This window comes from Girardinichthys multiradiatus, chromosome 3, assembly GCF_021462225.1.
Source record: "Girardinichthys multiradiatus isolate DD_20200921_A chromosome 3, DD_fGirMul_XY1, whole genome shotgun sequence".
Taxonomy (NCBI): Eukaryota; Metazoa; Chordata; class Actinopteri; order Cyprinodontiformes; family Goodeidae; genus Girardinichthys; species Girardinichthys multiradiatus.
Genome location: NC_061796.1, coordinates 47,092,681 through 47,110,049, shown reverse-complemented (window position 1 = coordinate 47,110,049; position 17,369 = coordinate 47,092,681). Strand labels below are relative to the sequence as shown.

General features: G+C 40.7%; 1 protein-coding gene across 1 annotated transcript; it reads right to left on the bottom strand.

Annotated features, from left to right (window-relative positions):
* Window positions 1–1,087: 1,087 nt before the first annotated feature.
* psmc4 (proteasome 26S subunit, ATPase 4) lies at window positions 1,088–16,158 on the bottom strand. The gene is made up of 11 exons (XM_047357214.1): window positions 16,099–16,158; window positions 11,669–11,767; window positions 11,197–11,383; window positions 9,208–9,354; window positions 8,977–9,086; window positions 7,307–7,400; window positions 6,886–7,053; window positions 6,725–6,801; window positions 3,213–3,381; window positions 1,616–1,671; window positions 1,088–1,534 (listed from the first exon to the last, which is right to left on the bottom strand). Exons 1-11 carry the CDS (start codon window positions 16,129–16,131, stop codon window positions 1,421–1,423), a joined length of 1,254 nt encoding a protein of 417 aa, XP_047213170.1. The 5' UTR covers window positions 16,132–16,158; the 3' UTR covers window positions 1,088–1,420.
* Between the last annotated feature and the right edge of the window lie 1,211 nt (window positions 16,159–17,369).

The window sequence follows — 17,369 nt, the reverse complement described above, 5'->3', positions numbered from 1 at the left end:
TCTGTCAGAACGTCTGACCAGAACTCATGCGGGTGTGATGTTTGCTTGTTTGTCCACGTTAAAACATCAACCTGAAACTTCCTTCATGGGTTAAAGGCAGAGCAACCTCGAGCTGCACTGCTTTGAGTCCTGGACAGACCTACAGAAGGAGAAACAGCGGACCGCTGAGCAGAACCATAGTGGAGAGACCAACCCTGGAACCAGACCGAACACTGGGTTCTACCTGAGTCGACTCTGTCAGCTCCAAGACCTCCAGACTGGAGGGAGCATAACCACACAGATGTTCATTCACCTGATGTACGACTACAGTGGCTAACACACAGCTCTTTTAAAGACGTTATTAAAATGTCTTCTGTTGAAAAATGTGAATGTTGAGTGTTTGAAAACTTGTAAGGACTCATCCAGTAATGATACTGTAAGAACCCCCAACCCCAGGATGAGTGGCTGTTGCTGCAGAGGAGGTTGTCTGGGGTTTCCTCCTGGACCTGTTGACCTCACAACCCTCTACTTGACAAGTTGAGCAGCTCTGTAAAAGCCGATGCTTTGCTGCAGCTTAACGCCAAGGCAGAAAGACATCAGCAATGACCATAAAGAAGCAACAGTTGCTGTCCATGAATCTAATTTCCAAACTATTTGAAGCCCATCATTTCAGATAGCTGTCAATCTTGCTGCAATTTCACTCACTGGACCAGCTTGTTGAAGAACACCTCTTCCATCTAAAAACAATCTGACAGCAAGACTGGGGCTAGCAAAGCTCAGTCTGAATGAGGGACAAGACTTCTGGGACAATGGACAGATGAGGCCAGAGCAGATATGGTCGGCCATATCGCAGAAAACCATGATGGGGAAACCAAACCCATTAGATCGGCACACCTTATGCCAACTGTGAAGTACGGTGGCGAAGGGATGATGATGTGGGCCTGTTTTGCACGCATTGTAAATCCATGGGTTAAATAACCTGTGAAAAGCAGACAATGTCTCTGAAGAGCTGCAACTGCCAAACATGAAGCTAACCAATATTTTATCCATTAATCTCATTTTAAATTGATAAAAGATCAGCAGGCTGGAAAAAAACAACCACAATCTGTCCTTTTTTATGGAAAATGCCTTTAATGGATTTCTTAAAGTAACACCTTGTTGAGTGACACACAGATACAAACGTTCTCTTGTAGCTACAGCCAGGGCCTGATACTTCTAGAACCACCAGAGAGCCTGCTCAAAAACACTTCTCCCTTGTGGTTGTGTGTTGTCTCAGGGTTGAGACCGATCTGACGTCAGGCCCTGCGCTGCACACAGTAAAATTAGTCCAGAAAGAGAGAAAAAATCAATACAGGCTGTAAATCCACACAGAGACACTGCAGATACAGGCACACATCAATAACAGACCAGTTTGTCTGGACACCTTCTAGTCTGCTTCTCTCTATTTGTAGAACTCGTGCTCCTGTTCGTCCTTCTTGATGACGGTCTTATAAGCTTTCTCGAAGTCTTTGGCGAGGACGATGTACCTGTTCTCACGCACGGCCAGCATGCCGGCCTGAGACGGAGGTGAAAAGATCAAAATGAGAAACAAGCCGACATTTAGTCTGAAGAGTTCAAATATTAAATGGCAGCTCACCTCCTGGCAGATGGAGTTGATGTCGGCTCCAGAGATCTTGTCGGGTCGGGCAACATCTGAGCAGCAGTTAAAGACGAAACACAACAAGCAAGCTCCAAAACATGAAACATCTGCTCATCCCAGCAGGAGCTCCATAACCAGCTGTTAAGTGAGTCACAATTTGTGTTTCCAGGTTTTTATCGTTAAAGAAATGGATCTTCGACATAGACCTGATGAAGAGTCGGGTAAATCAAATGGTCCTGGTCGTCTTAGAGACCTGTCTCAGATGATGATTTTACAAACTGGAAAGTATTTATTTATTTTTAATGATCAAAAATGTTCAGAAATAAATGTGTAAGGGAAAAACATTCTAATCTGAACATTTACAGCTGCTTTCAGGCTCAGTGATGATCAGTTTCCTTCAGCCAGATGTTCATGTGAAGGTTCAGCTTCATGATCCGTTTCTCCAACCTGCTTTACACTAACATCATGCTGCATTCACTGACCCTCAGGAGCAGGACATTAAAACTTCCTCAGGTCTGTTTAAAATTCACATTTTTAAAAACAGATAAACAGACGTGAGGATTAACAGCAGAGTTTGACATCTAAGGATGATTATGAAGCAGGAGATCAAGTTCTCAGCTGGTGTTCTCAGATATTTACATGTTAAACTCTTAAAGGGATAGTTCAGATTTTTTAAAGCGAGGTTCTGGTACTCGCTCTAACAAACTAAAGCCTAGATTTTAAAAACAGCTCCAACAGAAAATGTCCGAATCAGTGGGACCGAATAAAAGATTATTGGATTATAAAAGTCTACGCTGTTGGTGGAGGCCGTCAGCTGTATCAGTCCTCCTGATCATCTGATCCTCAGTCTGCTGGGATCATTTCCAAAGAACTACGAGACCTGGAAGAGGCCAGGAACGTGTCATCTTCTATGTGGCTGCACACATTACAGCATGTTTCAAATTCAACTGGTGGATCGGTGGACCTGATGCAGCCCACAGTGACGCTGATTGGTTGAGAAAACAGGAACAAACTTAACCGTCGTGTAAAATCTGCTGTGCTGTTTTCCTCGGATATTAACAGAAAATCTGCTAAACCGGGTGGAAGGGGGGATAGGAGGGCCATGTTCCTACTATAAAAGACCACACCGTTTCTGTAAAGCTAAACTATTTTCAAATCGTTTAATCTGTAGTAATGGTTTCTAGTAATGGTTTCACTGGTTCACAGGAAGAATTCTGAATTTTAGCCGAGCTTCAAAGATCAGATGGTGTTCAGTCTTTTTGAAACTTAAGTTTTACTCCTTTTATGCTTTCCTTAACATATTCTATATTGCTGAATTAAATATTAAATAATTAAATTAAATATTAATTAAATATTAAACTTCCCAAGGAAGAACTAACTGGATAAGGACAGAGAAAGAAACCGAGTCCGTGTCATCTCATTATCTTTCAGGGCTCATTTGTTTGCTCCCACAGATTGATGAGCTGCAGATGAACAGAAATGAAAAGCAGGAAGTACACGGAGATAAAAATCCTGACCACAGAGGAGTGTTGGATCAGCGCAGAGGGAGAAACGGCCAACAGTGTGGAACGTTCTCACCGTGTGGGAAGGATACAGTCCTCCAGGTCGACCTCCTCAGAGAGATTCATCTTACTGGTGATGGTGGAGAAAATGAGACGTTTCTGCCTGCGATCGGGCAGCGGGAACTCAATCTTCCTGTCCAGACGGCCGGGTCGGAGCAGGGCCGGGTCCAGAGTGTCAGCTCTGTTAGTGGCCATGATCACCTGAGGGAATGGGTCAGGGCGAACACATAAGGGGTTAAACGTTTCCAGATTACAGATGAGATTCAAACATTTAAGGGAACAAATTTAGATCAATTATGAAGTTTGGTTTTGTTTGTGTTGAACTCAGCTATCTTGGTGCTAGCAGAATATCTGCAGCAAACATGCTCAGGTTGTGTTCTGTGTTTGTATGTTTTTAAAGGTAAGACAAACTTTATTTAAAGGGTGATTTTAAACAGAAGATTGAACATAACGCGCCGTCCGTGCTTATGCATTTTAACCCTTTTATTGACGGCATTTTAAAGGTATGTGTTTGTTTCTGGTGCTAAGCTATTAGCTTCTTTTGTTAGCTTTCACTGCTAACAGCTAAGAACACGTACTAGCTACTAAAAAGTATTTAACAGAAAGGTTTAGTTTTCAATCCAGTAAATAATGTGTCCCTGACATCATTTTACTAAAGTTGATAACTAAGTAAACACCATTAAGCCCCATTTCTCCAGAAAGATTTGGCTCTTTTCCAAAATACTCCCTTAATAATATTTCTTTAAATATTTTAATAAATAAAGGCAGTTAATTAGACACCGTTGAGAATTAGTCATCCAGAAGGTTGGTTTTATTCAGCAAATCATTATTTAAAACATTATTTTATTAAAATAATATTTTATCTGATCTTACATTGTGAATGGTTGTCTAAAGGTATTCTGATTATTTCCTAAGTTGGTTCCAAGACTAACTTAACTTCATTTCCAGATTCTTCAAGATAATCCTTGGTTCTCAAACATAAACATTGCATGGTAATGTTGCATCACTCTTTTGGTCATAATTTTCAATCATCTTTAATCAACTTGTTTATATTGTACATAGTCCATTAGTCTTCATTATTCTTTAATTCTGCTTGGTAGTTTAGTTGGATTATTTTAGCAAAGTAAAGAGTTTGTTGATTGAAATATGTTTGACTTTGAGTTGACTTATTTTTGTTAATAAATTCTTGTATTTTAAGAAATTGTGTGAATTCATTCCATATACAGGTCCTTCTCAAAATATTAGCATATTGTGATAAAGTTAATTATTTTCCATAATGTCATGATGAAAATTTAACATTCATATATTTTAGATTCATTGCACACTAACTGAAATATTTCAGGTCTTTTATTGTCTTAATACGGATGATTTTGGCATACAGCTCATGAAAACCCAAAATTCCTATCTCACAAAATTAGCATATTTCATCCGACCAATAAAAGAAAAGTGTTTTTAATACAAAAAACGTCAACCTTCAAATAATCATGTACAGTTATGCACTCAATACTTGGTCGGGAATCCTTTTGCAGAAATGACTGCTTCAATGCGGCGTGGCATGGAGGCAATCAGCCTGTGGCACTGCTGAGGTCTTATGGAGGCCCAGGATGCTTCGATAGCGGCCTTTAGCTCATCCAGAGTGTTGGGTCTTGAGTCTCTCAACGTTCTCTTCACAATATCCCACAGATTCTCTATGGGGTTCAGGTCAGGAGAGTTGGCAGGCCAATTGAGCACAGTGATACCATGGTCAGTAAACCATTTACCAGTGGTTTTGGCACTGTGAGCAGGTGCCAGGTCGTGCTGAAAAATGAAATCTTCATCTCCATAAAGCTTTTCAGCAGATGGAAGCATGAAGTGCTCCAAAATCTCCTGATAGCTAGCTGCATTGACCCTGCCCTTGATAAAACACAGTGGACCAACACCAGCAGCTGACACGGCACCCCAGACCATCACTGACTGTGGGTACTTGACACTGGACTTCTGGCATTTTGGCATTTCCTTCTCCCCAGTCTTCCTCCAGACTCTGGCACCTTGATTTCCGAATGACATGCAGAATTTGCTTTCATCCGAAAAAAGTACTTTGGACCACTGAGCAACAGTCCAGTGCTGCTTCTCTGTAGCCCAGGTCAGGCGCTTCTGCTGCTGTTTCTGGTTCAAAAGTGGCTTGACCTGGGGAATGCGGCACCTGTAGCCCATTTCCTGCACACGCCTGTGCACGGTGGCTCTGGATGTTTCTACTCCAGACTCAGTCCACTGTTTCCGCAGGTCCCCCAAGGTCTGGAATCGGCCCTTCTCCACAATCTTCCTCAGGGTCCGGTCACCTCTTCTCATTGTGCAGCGTTTTCTGCCACACTTTTTCCTTCCCACAGACTTCCCACTGAGGTGCCTTGATACAGCACTCTGGGAACAGCCTATTCGTTCAGAAATGTCTTTCTGTGTCTTACCCTCTTGCTTGAGGGTGTCAATAGTGGCCTTCTGGACAGCAGTCAGGTCGGCAGTCTTACCCATGATTGGGGTTTTGAGTGATGAACCAGGCTGGGAGTTTTAAAGGCCTCAGGAATCTTTTGCAGGTGTTTAGAGTTAACTCGTTGATTCAGATGATTAGGTTCATAGCTCGTTTAGAGACCCTTTTAATGATATGATAATTTTGTGAGATAGTAATTTTGGGTTTCCATGAGCTGTATGCCAAAATCATCCGTATTAAGACAATAAAAGACCTGAAATATTTCAGTTAGTGTGCAATGAATCTAAAATATATGAATGTTAAATTTTCATCATGACATTATGGAAAATAATGAACTTTATCACAATATGCTAATTTTTTGAGAAGGACCTGTATGTGCAGAGTTTATGCTGTTCAATAATGCCAGAGCTCGTCTCACACCTTTCTATTTTGTCCTAATACCATCGCCTTACTGGGCTGGTATTCACAGGACAATCCTTAACAGATTGAAATATTATTTGATAAAATATTAATATTATTATTATTAAATAATATATTCAGATTCATAGTCACCACACTTTTCTGTAACATAGAAAGTACACCTGGATCAGAGCTTCTGTGTTTTTGTATGTCAGCAATAACTGGTATGGACCTGGAATGATAAAGTCTAAATGATTGGCTTGAACACTCTCTATATTCTGTTGTAAAATCTCTTGAAACTTAGTCTGTTGTAAATTGGCGCTACATGAATTAACTGAATGAACTATTGCTGCAGCAAAGCATATGTTCCTAACCATCATCTGCTTTTTATTAAACTAAAAAATGGCACCAACAAACATGCTGTTTGTTCATGTATTTATAGACTGCAAATGGTGTAAATATTAGTTTTGATGCATTTGAAGAATAGGAACAGATTTTTCTAGTATTTGACCTACCAATCACAGATAAGAGCCAATCAAGGGGAAACTGGCTGGTTCTGATAGCTGTGTGTTAATGTGAAAGTGCTTCTTTCAGGCGAGTCTCCTTAGACTGACTGGATTCTACAGCTTTATCACTGTCAGCACATCCAGTGATGGCGCAACCACACAAGAATAGAGGACTCACCTTAACATTGACGTTCTGGTCGAAGCCGTCCATCTGATTTAGCAGCTCCAGCAGGATCCGCTGCACTTCCCTGTCAGCTGCAGGGACAAGTCAAACAGGAAAATCAGCCCCATCCCAGCTGCTTTCAGGAACAATCAGGAGAACTGTAAACACAGTCGCACCTCCAGTCTGAGCATCGAAACGCTTCGTGGCGATGGCGTCAATCTCGTCGATGAAGATGATGGCAGGAGCGTTCTCTTTGGCCAGCCGGAAGACGTCCCGCACCATCCGAGGACCTTCACCCAAATACTTCTGAACAAACTCCGAGCCCACCACACGGATGAAAGCCGCTGAACACAAATGGATCAGATGAAGGTCCATTTGGGTTCTTGCTTTACAAACAGGCAAATCATCTAAAACATGCAACTGATTTGGCTTTAGTGACATCCTGTGGAAACTGATCAATGATTAAACTGATCAGTCTGGATCATTGGTTCTGAAGAATCTTTCATGGACTGCTTTTTAATGTGTTTGCTGAATCCTGAATCCCTTATAATTTGTTCTAATGAGCTGAAGAACTTGATGGGCAGACAAACATCTCACCTGTGGTGTGGTGTGCCACAGCCTTGGCCAACATGGTCTTCCCACAGCCGGGAGGTCCGTACATGAGGACTCCTCTGGGGGGATCGATGCCAATCTGAGCAAAAATAAAAGCAACGGAGCAGATTAAAGCTTGTTCCTACATCAGTCCAAGACCTGACACACCTATCTCCAGAGACTTGGAAGCTGGTGATGGACTGGTTCTGTTCTGGACTGAAAAGATATTTAATACAGCACTGAGCTAGAGATTACGTCATCATCTTAGCTCCTAATTATCTGGAGTTGAAACAACCTGAAGCTTGTTTTTAATCACAATCACACTTCATCATTTCGTCACCATGATAAACGAGATTTCTGAGTCTGTTTGTCAGGAGATAACAGGTTCTTATATAAGAAAAACAAGGGCTGCACAACATATCGAATACATCGTCATCGCAATATCAGAGCTTGTATTTTATATCACCAAGGACTGTTTGGTGAGATGTTGGCTAAAAAATGTTATGAACTTTTGTTTTTCATGCTGATGTAATATTTAGCCAGTTGGACACAGTTTCATGGCAGCAGATGTTCACACCAGACACTAATGACATTACCCAGAATGCTAAAGGTCACCTAGTGGTGGAAGCACAGATGAGAACGAGAGGAAAGAAGAAAATAGACATATCAAACGTCATATCATCAGTGAAGTATTTAGCATCATCACCACCAATACCACAATATGGTGCAGCCCTAGAAAACAAGTTCCAATCTTTGTTTCAACCCAATGACCGTTAACAGTGGTGCTGGCAGCTGATTTAAGGTCAGAACTTCCATCATTGACCAGGGATGGTTAACTCTAGTCCTAAAGAACCAGCATCCAGCATGTCTTAGATCAAGGGTCCACAAGTGATATCATCCTGCTCCATGCTCCATCACACCTGAATCAGAAGGCTGAACTACCTCCTTGTCATGTCAGCGCGTTCTGCTAAGTCCTGGTCTTTAACCATTGACAGGATTCAGGAATGCATGTAAAACATGGAGGACAGGAGTTGGCCACCTCCGATCATGAACCATTGCATTAAAGTTCAAGATGACCCATAAGTGTCACTAAAACAATACTGAAAAATATATATTTTTTTCAGGAAGTCCAATTTTTATGTTCAGGATAATAAAACAACGTGTTTTTCCAAAGGATCTTGTTTGTTTCCAGCTCTTTTAAGACAGTATGAACCCCGACCAGCAACAACCATGGCAAACTGTGCAGCTTTGTGTGTTTATGAGTAAATTTCTTCCAATTAAGAGTCGATAACAATAAACTAATGCTGCAGGTGGGACGGTCAGGCTATCTGCAGTAAGAGCTAAAAGGCCTGAAAGGTGGCTGTGTGTTTCAGAGAACATCCTTTACTAAAACTCAAGAGGATCAACATAAACCTGGTCAACATCATCAGGGCAGATCTGAGGTCAGTTCTTTACAAAGAGCAGCAAGCAAAGAGATCTGGGAGACGGTCTAAAGTTTCAGATCTCAAAAAGCTTCAGGAGGAACCCGCTCAGATATAAACTGGAGACACTAAAAGCTGATCTATAAACTTTAGTCTAAATTTGATCTTTAGTTTAAAATTTTAATAAATCATCGGTTTATATTAGGTTAAACCAGAATTTAGACCAATATTTAATTAAAAGCTTGATTATCTGACCTGTTTGTAGAGCTCGAAGTGCGTGAGAGGCAGCTCCACCGCTTCTCTGACTTCCTGCTTCTGAATATCCATCCCACCGATGTCGGCATACATCACGTCTGGCTTTTGGTCTGTGAGCACAAACAGTCAGCTTATAAAGTTAGACCCGCTCATCGCTTCACTGAACAGCGTGCGGATCAGATCGGAAGGAGCGGTCCAAGATCTCCCAGGAGGAAGAAGGACGGAGCGTACCTGACGTCAGCATCATGATGCTGCTGTCGGCCTCAGGAGGAAGGACGTCTACCAGAGCGTTGCTGTGTTTGTGAAGAGCCACTGAGGCGTTGGGCTTCAGCAGCTCTCTGTCGATGGTGCTCAGGATGCGCACGTAGTAGTTGGACCCTGAAAGAAACGAAGCGATGGTGAATAAAAGCAGGAAGATCTGAAGAACAGCCCTCATCATACATTCACAGCATCTACCAAACGTTTAATAATTAAAGGTTGACTCCATGCTCCAACTCCTCTAAAAACTCTGAACATATAAAACCATTAAAACATCTTAAATTTAGCTTCTGTCACTTTTAGTTATTTAAAACCTTTGGAAGCTTTACCCTTTTATTTATTCCCCAACTAAATATCTAAGCAGCTCCTGCAAATTCAATAATAATGTAGACCCAACTGGTGAGAAACAAACCCACCATTTATATTAAATACACAGTAACTCCGTTTCATTTCAGGGTGATAGGATTCAGCTGATTCCAGTTCAGATGTGTACTCTTCAAAACTCCAGCAGGATAGACCGAAGGCTGGATGAAAACTTCTCTGCAGACCTGATGGGAGGTTTTCTGTCTCACAGCACATTCATTATTTCATCCTGAGGCCATAAGCTTTCATACGTTTGTCCTCTACTGCAGGTGTATTGGCCCTTAAAATATTTAGTATTCATTCTCTGCTTCTGCAGTCGGTTTAAAAAGGGTTCTGATTTGTTTCTGGCTGTGAATCCACCAAGTCCCTAAAGCTCAAGATGGATAACGAGGTATTTGATGTAAAAACACCAGAAGAAGCCTACCAAAAGCAAACATGTTCTCTATATGCAGATGCATCAAGTTTTTCACTTTCCAGCAGTGAAGAATTTGTTCCCTGCATTACATTAAAACCTCAACCTTAGAGAGACTTGAAGATACTGCATCAGCAGATCTAGTTCAGAAACAAACTGAACATTTGAGCCCGAGTCCGGTTGTCCTTGTTGGAAAGGAGGACTTTTCAACCTCAGGAAAAAGCAGGAACTGAATACTAACAATGTTCTGGTTGGCTGTGATGTTTTCAGGCTGTTTGTAAATGCAGAGTTATGTAAACGTATCGACTTTGGCGCCCCCTGCAGGGCAGAAAGTCACTGCAATCCTGTTTGATTTAAACATTTTACTGGATTTTATTGACTAACAAGTTTCTGAGAAGACAACAAGACTGACTATAAAATAACTCTATAACGTGATATTCACTGTATGACTGACAGTGTTTTACATCTAATCCTAGAGTTGCTGAGATTAGTTTGATCATTTTCCTACTCCTGAAGATTTTAAAGTAAACTGTATAATTTATTATTATTATCTTATTCACGTATGAATGTGAGTGTGACTTGGTGAATGTGGCTCTTCTGTAAAGAGCTCTGATGGGTCAGTATGACTAGATTTAAATAACCATTTCTGGCCATGTTTTATGATCCAGATTCCAGCTGCTGAAATGGGAACTGTGGATCAGGAGAAAATAAATTGTTTTCTAACCATGATAAACTGAATATAAACTGTTAAAAACCCAGCACACAGATCTGGATCTTTTGTAGTTGTACCGACCAGCCATTGGGTTCACACCAGTCTCGCTCACTTTAGCGTCTTGCCCAAGGACTCATCAACATGTGGTGGGGGAGGATGATGGAATCAAACTCTCAACTTTCTGAAAGCATGACAACTTGTCTCCAGCTGATGCCACGGCTAGTCAGCACCAGAGGTCTGGGAAACCCGGCCTCCTTTTTAATAGGAAGCTGCTTCCTGGGTCGATCTTGGTGAGCAGAATTAAACTACCGTGGCGTTGGTTCAAAGACTCAGTTCTTCTTCATTCACATCATTTAGTTTCATGTTGGACCAACAGCTGTTAAAGGTTGAAAATGTCAAACCTAAAAACTTTACTTGCGTATAAAACTCTTAACGCACCACTCTGAAAGTAAGCGAGAAATCTCAACCCAGTTACCTGTGGTGGAGCCAACAATAGCCGTGTTCTGGTCCACAGCCTCCAGAAACTGGCCAATGACCAGAGGGATGCTCTGGATCCTCTTCACCTCCTCCTGAGCATGCAGGAACTCCTTCTTCAGGTTTTTCTGTTCATCCTTGATGTACTCCTCCTGCACCTCCAGGAACTCCAGCTCCTGCTGCAGCTTCTGTTAAAACACAAAACAGAGAACTGAGGATCTGCTGCAAACGTCCACTACAGATAATGTATTCAGCAAGACATTAGAAGGTGTTCAACAACTGGAAATTTGGTTTTATTGTAATTCAGAATGTTCTCTCTGAATCCCCTGAAAGCAATCGTCACATTTTATGAATCAACATAAATTTCCTCTTAGCATCCAAAATATTTTCCTTTGGTTCAGTGTAGCTTATATGCAGACATCATGGACGTAAAGTTTGGTCTAATAACTCAACAGATAAAGACAACATGAGACCTTGTATCTGGTGTAAAGGTCCTCCAGATCTTCTGGTTCTGGTGCCAGGAAGGACAGCCCTGTCTGAGGTCTGGAGGTCAGGACCGAGGGCACCTCTTCCTGTAAGGTTTGAAACACACAAACACTGACTTATAATACATACTACAGTAAAAATGATCTGTAATTTACATGGTGAATATTCCATTCATGTTATTTATGATACAATGTTGTTAAAAAGGAGGAAGATTTAACTTTGTTTTGAAAACCTTTTTCCAATAAAAGCCTGAAATGTGTGAAATAAATGTATTTGTTAAACAGAGTCCAGCTGTGTTTAATCCCAGTTTACTGAGGTCTGTTAGAGAACAACTGGCTGACAGCCAATAATTTGTTTTTATTCAGTTAGGGTTTAAATTATTTGAAATTGTCATCATTTTACCACATTTTGATCATGTACAACATGATGTGGTTGCACACAGCTCCAATAGAACAGATGATAAAATGAGAGCAACTCTCTGAGACCTGCTGCTGGTCAGAACTCATTCCTCCCTGAGCAACATCTGACTGAAGGCTCCCATGAATCCAGTCCAAACAGAGAAACAGACTGGCTGTCCAGCTGTTTGACCTCTAGCACACTACCTAGCCTCGCTGCTGCTCTCAGAGAAGCATCCTTGCTTATTAAGCAGAGCAGCACAATATAATCTACATCAATGTAATCAATTTGTGCAACATCACAACTTGTAAAGACTTACAGGAAGCAATACCAGTTAGGACAGGAACATTTCAGTCGCAACGAGTTAAAACTCTGCCAGCTTCCTAATAATATATCTGGCCAGCTGGATGGACCTTCACTGTCCTTTAAGGTCACGCCTGATGTAGATGTTAGTGACTAAGAACCTGAGAGTGGTCAGGTAGTCATAATGATTTGAAAGAAAGTAATAAGGAATATGTGGATTAATCACAATCACTAGCATTAATTATATTGTCATCACGATACTGTAAAATAATATTCCAGTTCATGTTTTATGAATATGGTGCAAGCTTTACTACCCATCATGCATAGAGAATCTACTGCTGGGCTGAAACATCGGCTAACCTTCAATAACGGCTCTGTTGACTTTCACTGGTTTTCATGGAAAACACTAAACTAAACCTGGGCCCATTTTAACAATCAGTGTTTATTTCCATATTGTTGCTGTTTGATGCAGCAAAGGATTGTGGGATGTTTAACTGAAGTAGAGAATTTGTGTGTTTGTCTTTTAACGATGTTCACTGAGGAGTTTGATACAATCTGAAAAACTGGTTGTTTGGTCTTTGATAAATATGATGAAGATCATCACCTGGTAGATCATTTACTAAAGTATCTAAATGGTTTGTTATATTCTCATTAGTAAATGTAAGCCGGGGGCCTTAGTGTTACTTCATCATTTTATATATATACTGCTCAAAAAAACAAAGGGAACCTTAAAAAACACAATTTAACTCCAAGTAAATCAAACTTCTGTGAAACCAAACTGTCCACTTAGGAAGAAACACTGATTGACAATTAATTTCACATCTTGTTGTTCAAATGGAAAAGACAACAGGAGGAAATCTTTGGTGATTATCAAGACACTCAATAAAGGAGTGGTTCTGCAGGTGGGGACCACAGACCACTTCTCAGTACCGATGATTTCTGGCTGATGTTTTGGTCACTTTGAATGTTGGTGTTGCTTTCACACTCGTGGTATCATGAGACGGACTCTACAACCCACACAAGTGGCTCAGGTAGTGCAGCTCATCCAGGATGGCACATCAATGCGAGCTGTGGCAAGAAGGTTTGCTGTGTCTGTCAGCGTAGTGTCCAGAGCCTGGAGGTGCTACCAGGAGACAGGCCAGTACACCAGGAGACGTGGAGGAGGCTGTAGGAGGGCAACAACCCAGCAGCAGGACCGCTACCTCCGCCTTTGTGGAAGGAGGAACAGAAGGAGCGCTGCCAGAGCCCTGCAAGATGACGTCCAGCAGGCCACAAATGTGCATGTGTCTGCACAAACGGTTAGAAACCGACTCCATGAGGATGGTATGAGGGCCCGACGTCCACAAATGGGGGTTGTGCTCACAGCCCAACACCGTGCAGGACGCTTGGCATTTGCCAAAGAACACCAGGATTGGTAAATTCACCAATGGAGAGCACATGGAGGGCTGCATGGCCCTCCATGTGCTCTCCAGAGGTAGCCTGACTGCCATTAGGTACCGAGATGAGATCCTCAGACCCCTTGTGAGACCATATGCTGGTGTGGTTGGTCCTGGGTTCCTCCTATTGCAGGACAATGCTAGACCTCATGTGGCTGGAGTGTGTCAGCAGTTCCTGCAAGATGAAGACATTGAAGCTATGGACTGGCCCGCCCGTTCCCCAGACCTGAATCCGATTGAGCACATCTGGAACATCATGACTCGCTCCATCCGCCAACGTCACGTTGCTCCACAGACTGTCCAGGAGTTGGCGGATGCTTTAGTCCAGGTCTGAGAGAAGAACCCTCAGGAGACCATCCGCTGTCTCATCAGGAGCATCTCCAGGCGTTGTAGGGAGGTCATACAGACACGTGGAGGTCACACACAATACTGAGCCTCATTTTGACTTGTTTTAAGGACATTACATCAAAGTTGGATCAGCCTCTAGTGTGTTTTTCCACTTTAATTTTGTGTGTGACTTCAAATCCAGACCTCCATTGGTTCATAAATTTTATTTTCATTGATGATTTTTGTGTGATTTTGTTGTCAGAACATTCAACTTTGTACAGAACAAAGTATTCAATGAGAATATTTCATTCATTCAGATCTAGGATGTGTTATTTGAGTGTTCCTTTTATTTTATTGAGCAGTGTATTTAAGAAGCCAGATCAAAACAAGGAAACAAACTTAAGCTTTGGTTAATCCTTAAATGTTGAACAGCTACTCAATGCATCCACTTTAATTTCATTTTTCTCCACTTTTATTCTTGTGAATATTGTATTTTAAACATATTCTACACACGTAAAAAGTATCTAATCAAAATGGTAGCTTGAAATGTAATAGTTCAATAATAAAACAACCCAATTGCAATGGGAAAGATGAAATATAATAGTTTTGAAAAAGCTAATTTAACTCTGTAAGTTTATCTATATAACATTTTTTTTAGTAAAACACATAGTACACTTTAATATTTAATGTAGTCTATTTATAGAGTGCCGATTCACAACAAATGTCTCGTTAATGAACTTTAAAGAACAAAGGATCCAATTTATTTACACAAATATATAGAAGAGAGCCAAGAAACCTTCCTTTGGTAAAACTACAAACTGATCCAGTGTCAGTTTGGTCTTAATAAAGATATGACCTTATTTATAAAAAAAACTTTTAAATATGCCATTTCACTTTTGTGTACAACCCCAGTTCCAGGAAAGTTAGGACATTGTGATGATCTGCTAATCCTGTTCAACCTCTAAGCAACTGAAGACAAGATATTTAAGGTTCAAACTGATTAACTTTATTGTTTTGTTGTAAATATTCCCTCATGATGAATTTGATGTTTGCATCACGTCCAACAAAGCTGGACCGGGTCAGGTTCGCCACTGTGTTTCATCACCTTTCCTTCTAACACTGTGTGTGTCAATGTGGAGTGGGGAGTATTTGGTGAAAATGGTGAACTGGATGACTTTTGCACGGAGTTTGATCGTGCTGTCAATGAATGCTGAGGTATGAGAAGATGATTGGTGGCATGTACCTCAGAAAGATAGCGAGGAATGTGCTAATGGATTACACTAAAGTCTATACATTTGAACATTAAATATCTCCTCTTTGTAGTGGATTCAATTGGATATAGACTGAACAAAATGTGCAAATAATTGTTTTCTGGTTTTATTTATGATGGATTGTACCTCGGAAACAGCTTACTGCTTTGTTTTTCTTATTCTTTTAATATTTACGACGCTACCGTTAGTCAGTTGACAGGCTGCCCAATAATTTCGTTATTAAAACGCAAACGCCACAGTTTTTACAGCATATATATAATTTGCAGTCATATTTTCATCGGGTTTTCACAGAGACTCCTATATATGTGCTTAGCAGGCTGCTAACTTTAGCAGCTGAAAATGATAAACCAAAGCACCCCAACACCGGGGTTCCAGAGCTGAAATACAACACTGAATACCCCTAAAACATTAATACAAACATATTAACTAATGTTAAAAATAAATCGGTCATAAGCGTGAAAGAAATAACATTTAATTCTCTCTCTAACCCCGATGCTAACGCTAGCAGTAGCTGCACCGAGCGGAGAATGAATTGGCAGGTTTCTGATTCAGCATTTTAACGAGCTAAAAACAGGCAAATACGACCCTGAACGTTCAGTGAGGAAGAACTACAAAGATAAATTAATTCATTAAAGTCTGTTATCAAAACTAAACTCACAAAGAAATGCCAAAAACTAATCTTACCGGGCTCTTTTCAACCGCAACGCAGTCCTCCATGTTAATATTCTCTACAGTGTGACGCGTTGACGTAGTGTGTCGTCGTCATCATCAGGGTTTATGGGTAATGGAGTTCTGTCCCTCCGCTCTGAGGGTTCCAGGCATCTGTCAAACGTATTAGCTTCACTAAGCGGTGGACATTTACAACCGGAATTAAATCAATAGAATATTAATAAAAATACATTTTATATGATTAATTTATAGTATTTTATTTTACATGTTTTTATTAGTCTCTTGCCTTCTTTCATCATGATTTTCACCTTGAAAAAGCAAAGGCATCAAGAAGAAGAGCCGGCCCAAGTCAAAGCAAACTAAGCTGCTGCTGCTTAAGGCCCCCAAACCCCAACTTCCCTATTGGACCAGATCAACCGGCTGTCTTGGAAATCAAGTCAAAGACAAGGAAATCTGGAGAACAGAATCCAGCATCTGGACACAAGATAGGCATACATGAGGAAAAGGATAGGCTTACATACTGTAATCCTTGCCTGACTGAACACTGAGATGTCGAGAAGAACACATTAAATCTATTAAAGCATCATTTAAAAGCAAACAGCCAGAATAAAAATAAATAGAGCAGATAAATGGAACTAGACAGGGCTGACCATTGAGCCCACTGGTATTTGTACTATTTATTGAATCATTAAGCCAGGGGATCCCTCAGATTAACAACATAACTAATAATATTACTGGTATAGAATTATTAGGAGAAGGGCTCAAGATTTCTTTATTTGCAGATGGTGCTCTGATCAGTTTATCGAACCTAACTGAAAACTAACATTTTGATTTATTAAACCGGGAATTAAAGCAAAATATACAGAGATGGAATCTTTTTCCAATATTAGGTTTTGAATCTCGAATCGAATTGGTAAAAATTAACATCCTGCCAAGAGTTCCAATTGATATTAATGGCAAGCAATTAAATGAACAAGATAAACTGATATCGTGTTACATCTGAAAGAAAAAACTATGGATAAGATTCCAAACTCTTCAACTGGCAGAAAACAGGGATGAACTGGCACTTCCCTGTTTAAAGATTACCACATATGAGCCCAGTTAAGGATCCCGTGTTGTTGGTGTGTCCCAGATTATAAAGCAAGATGGAATAAAACTGATGAAAACATATGTGGGACTTTGCCAATCCAAGCAAGGTGACTAAAGACTAATTAGCGGACTGATGGAAACAGTAAATAACTGGATCAACTTGTCTTTGAAAACCTGGTTAAATATTATAGCTAAAA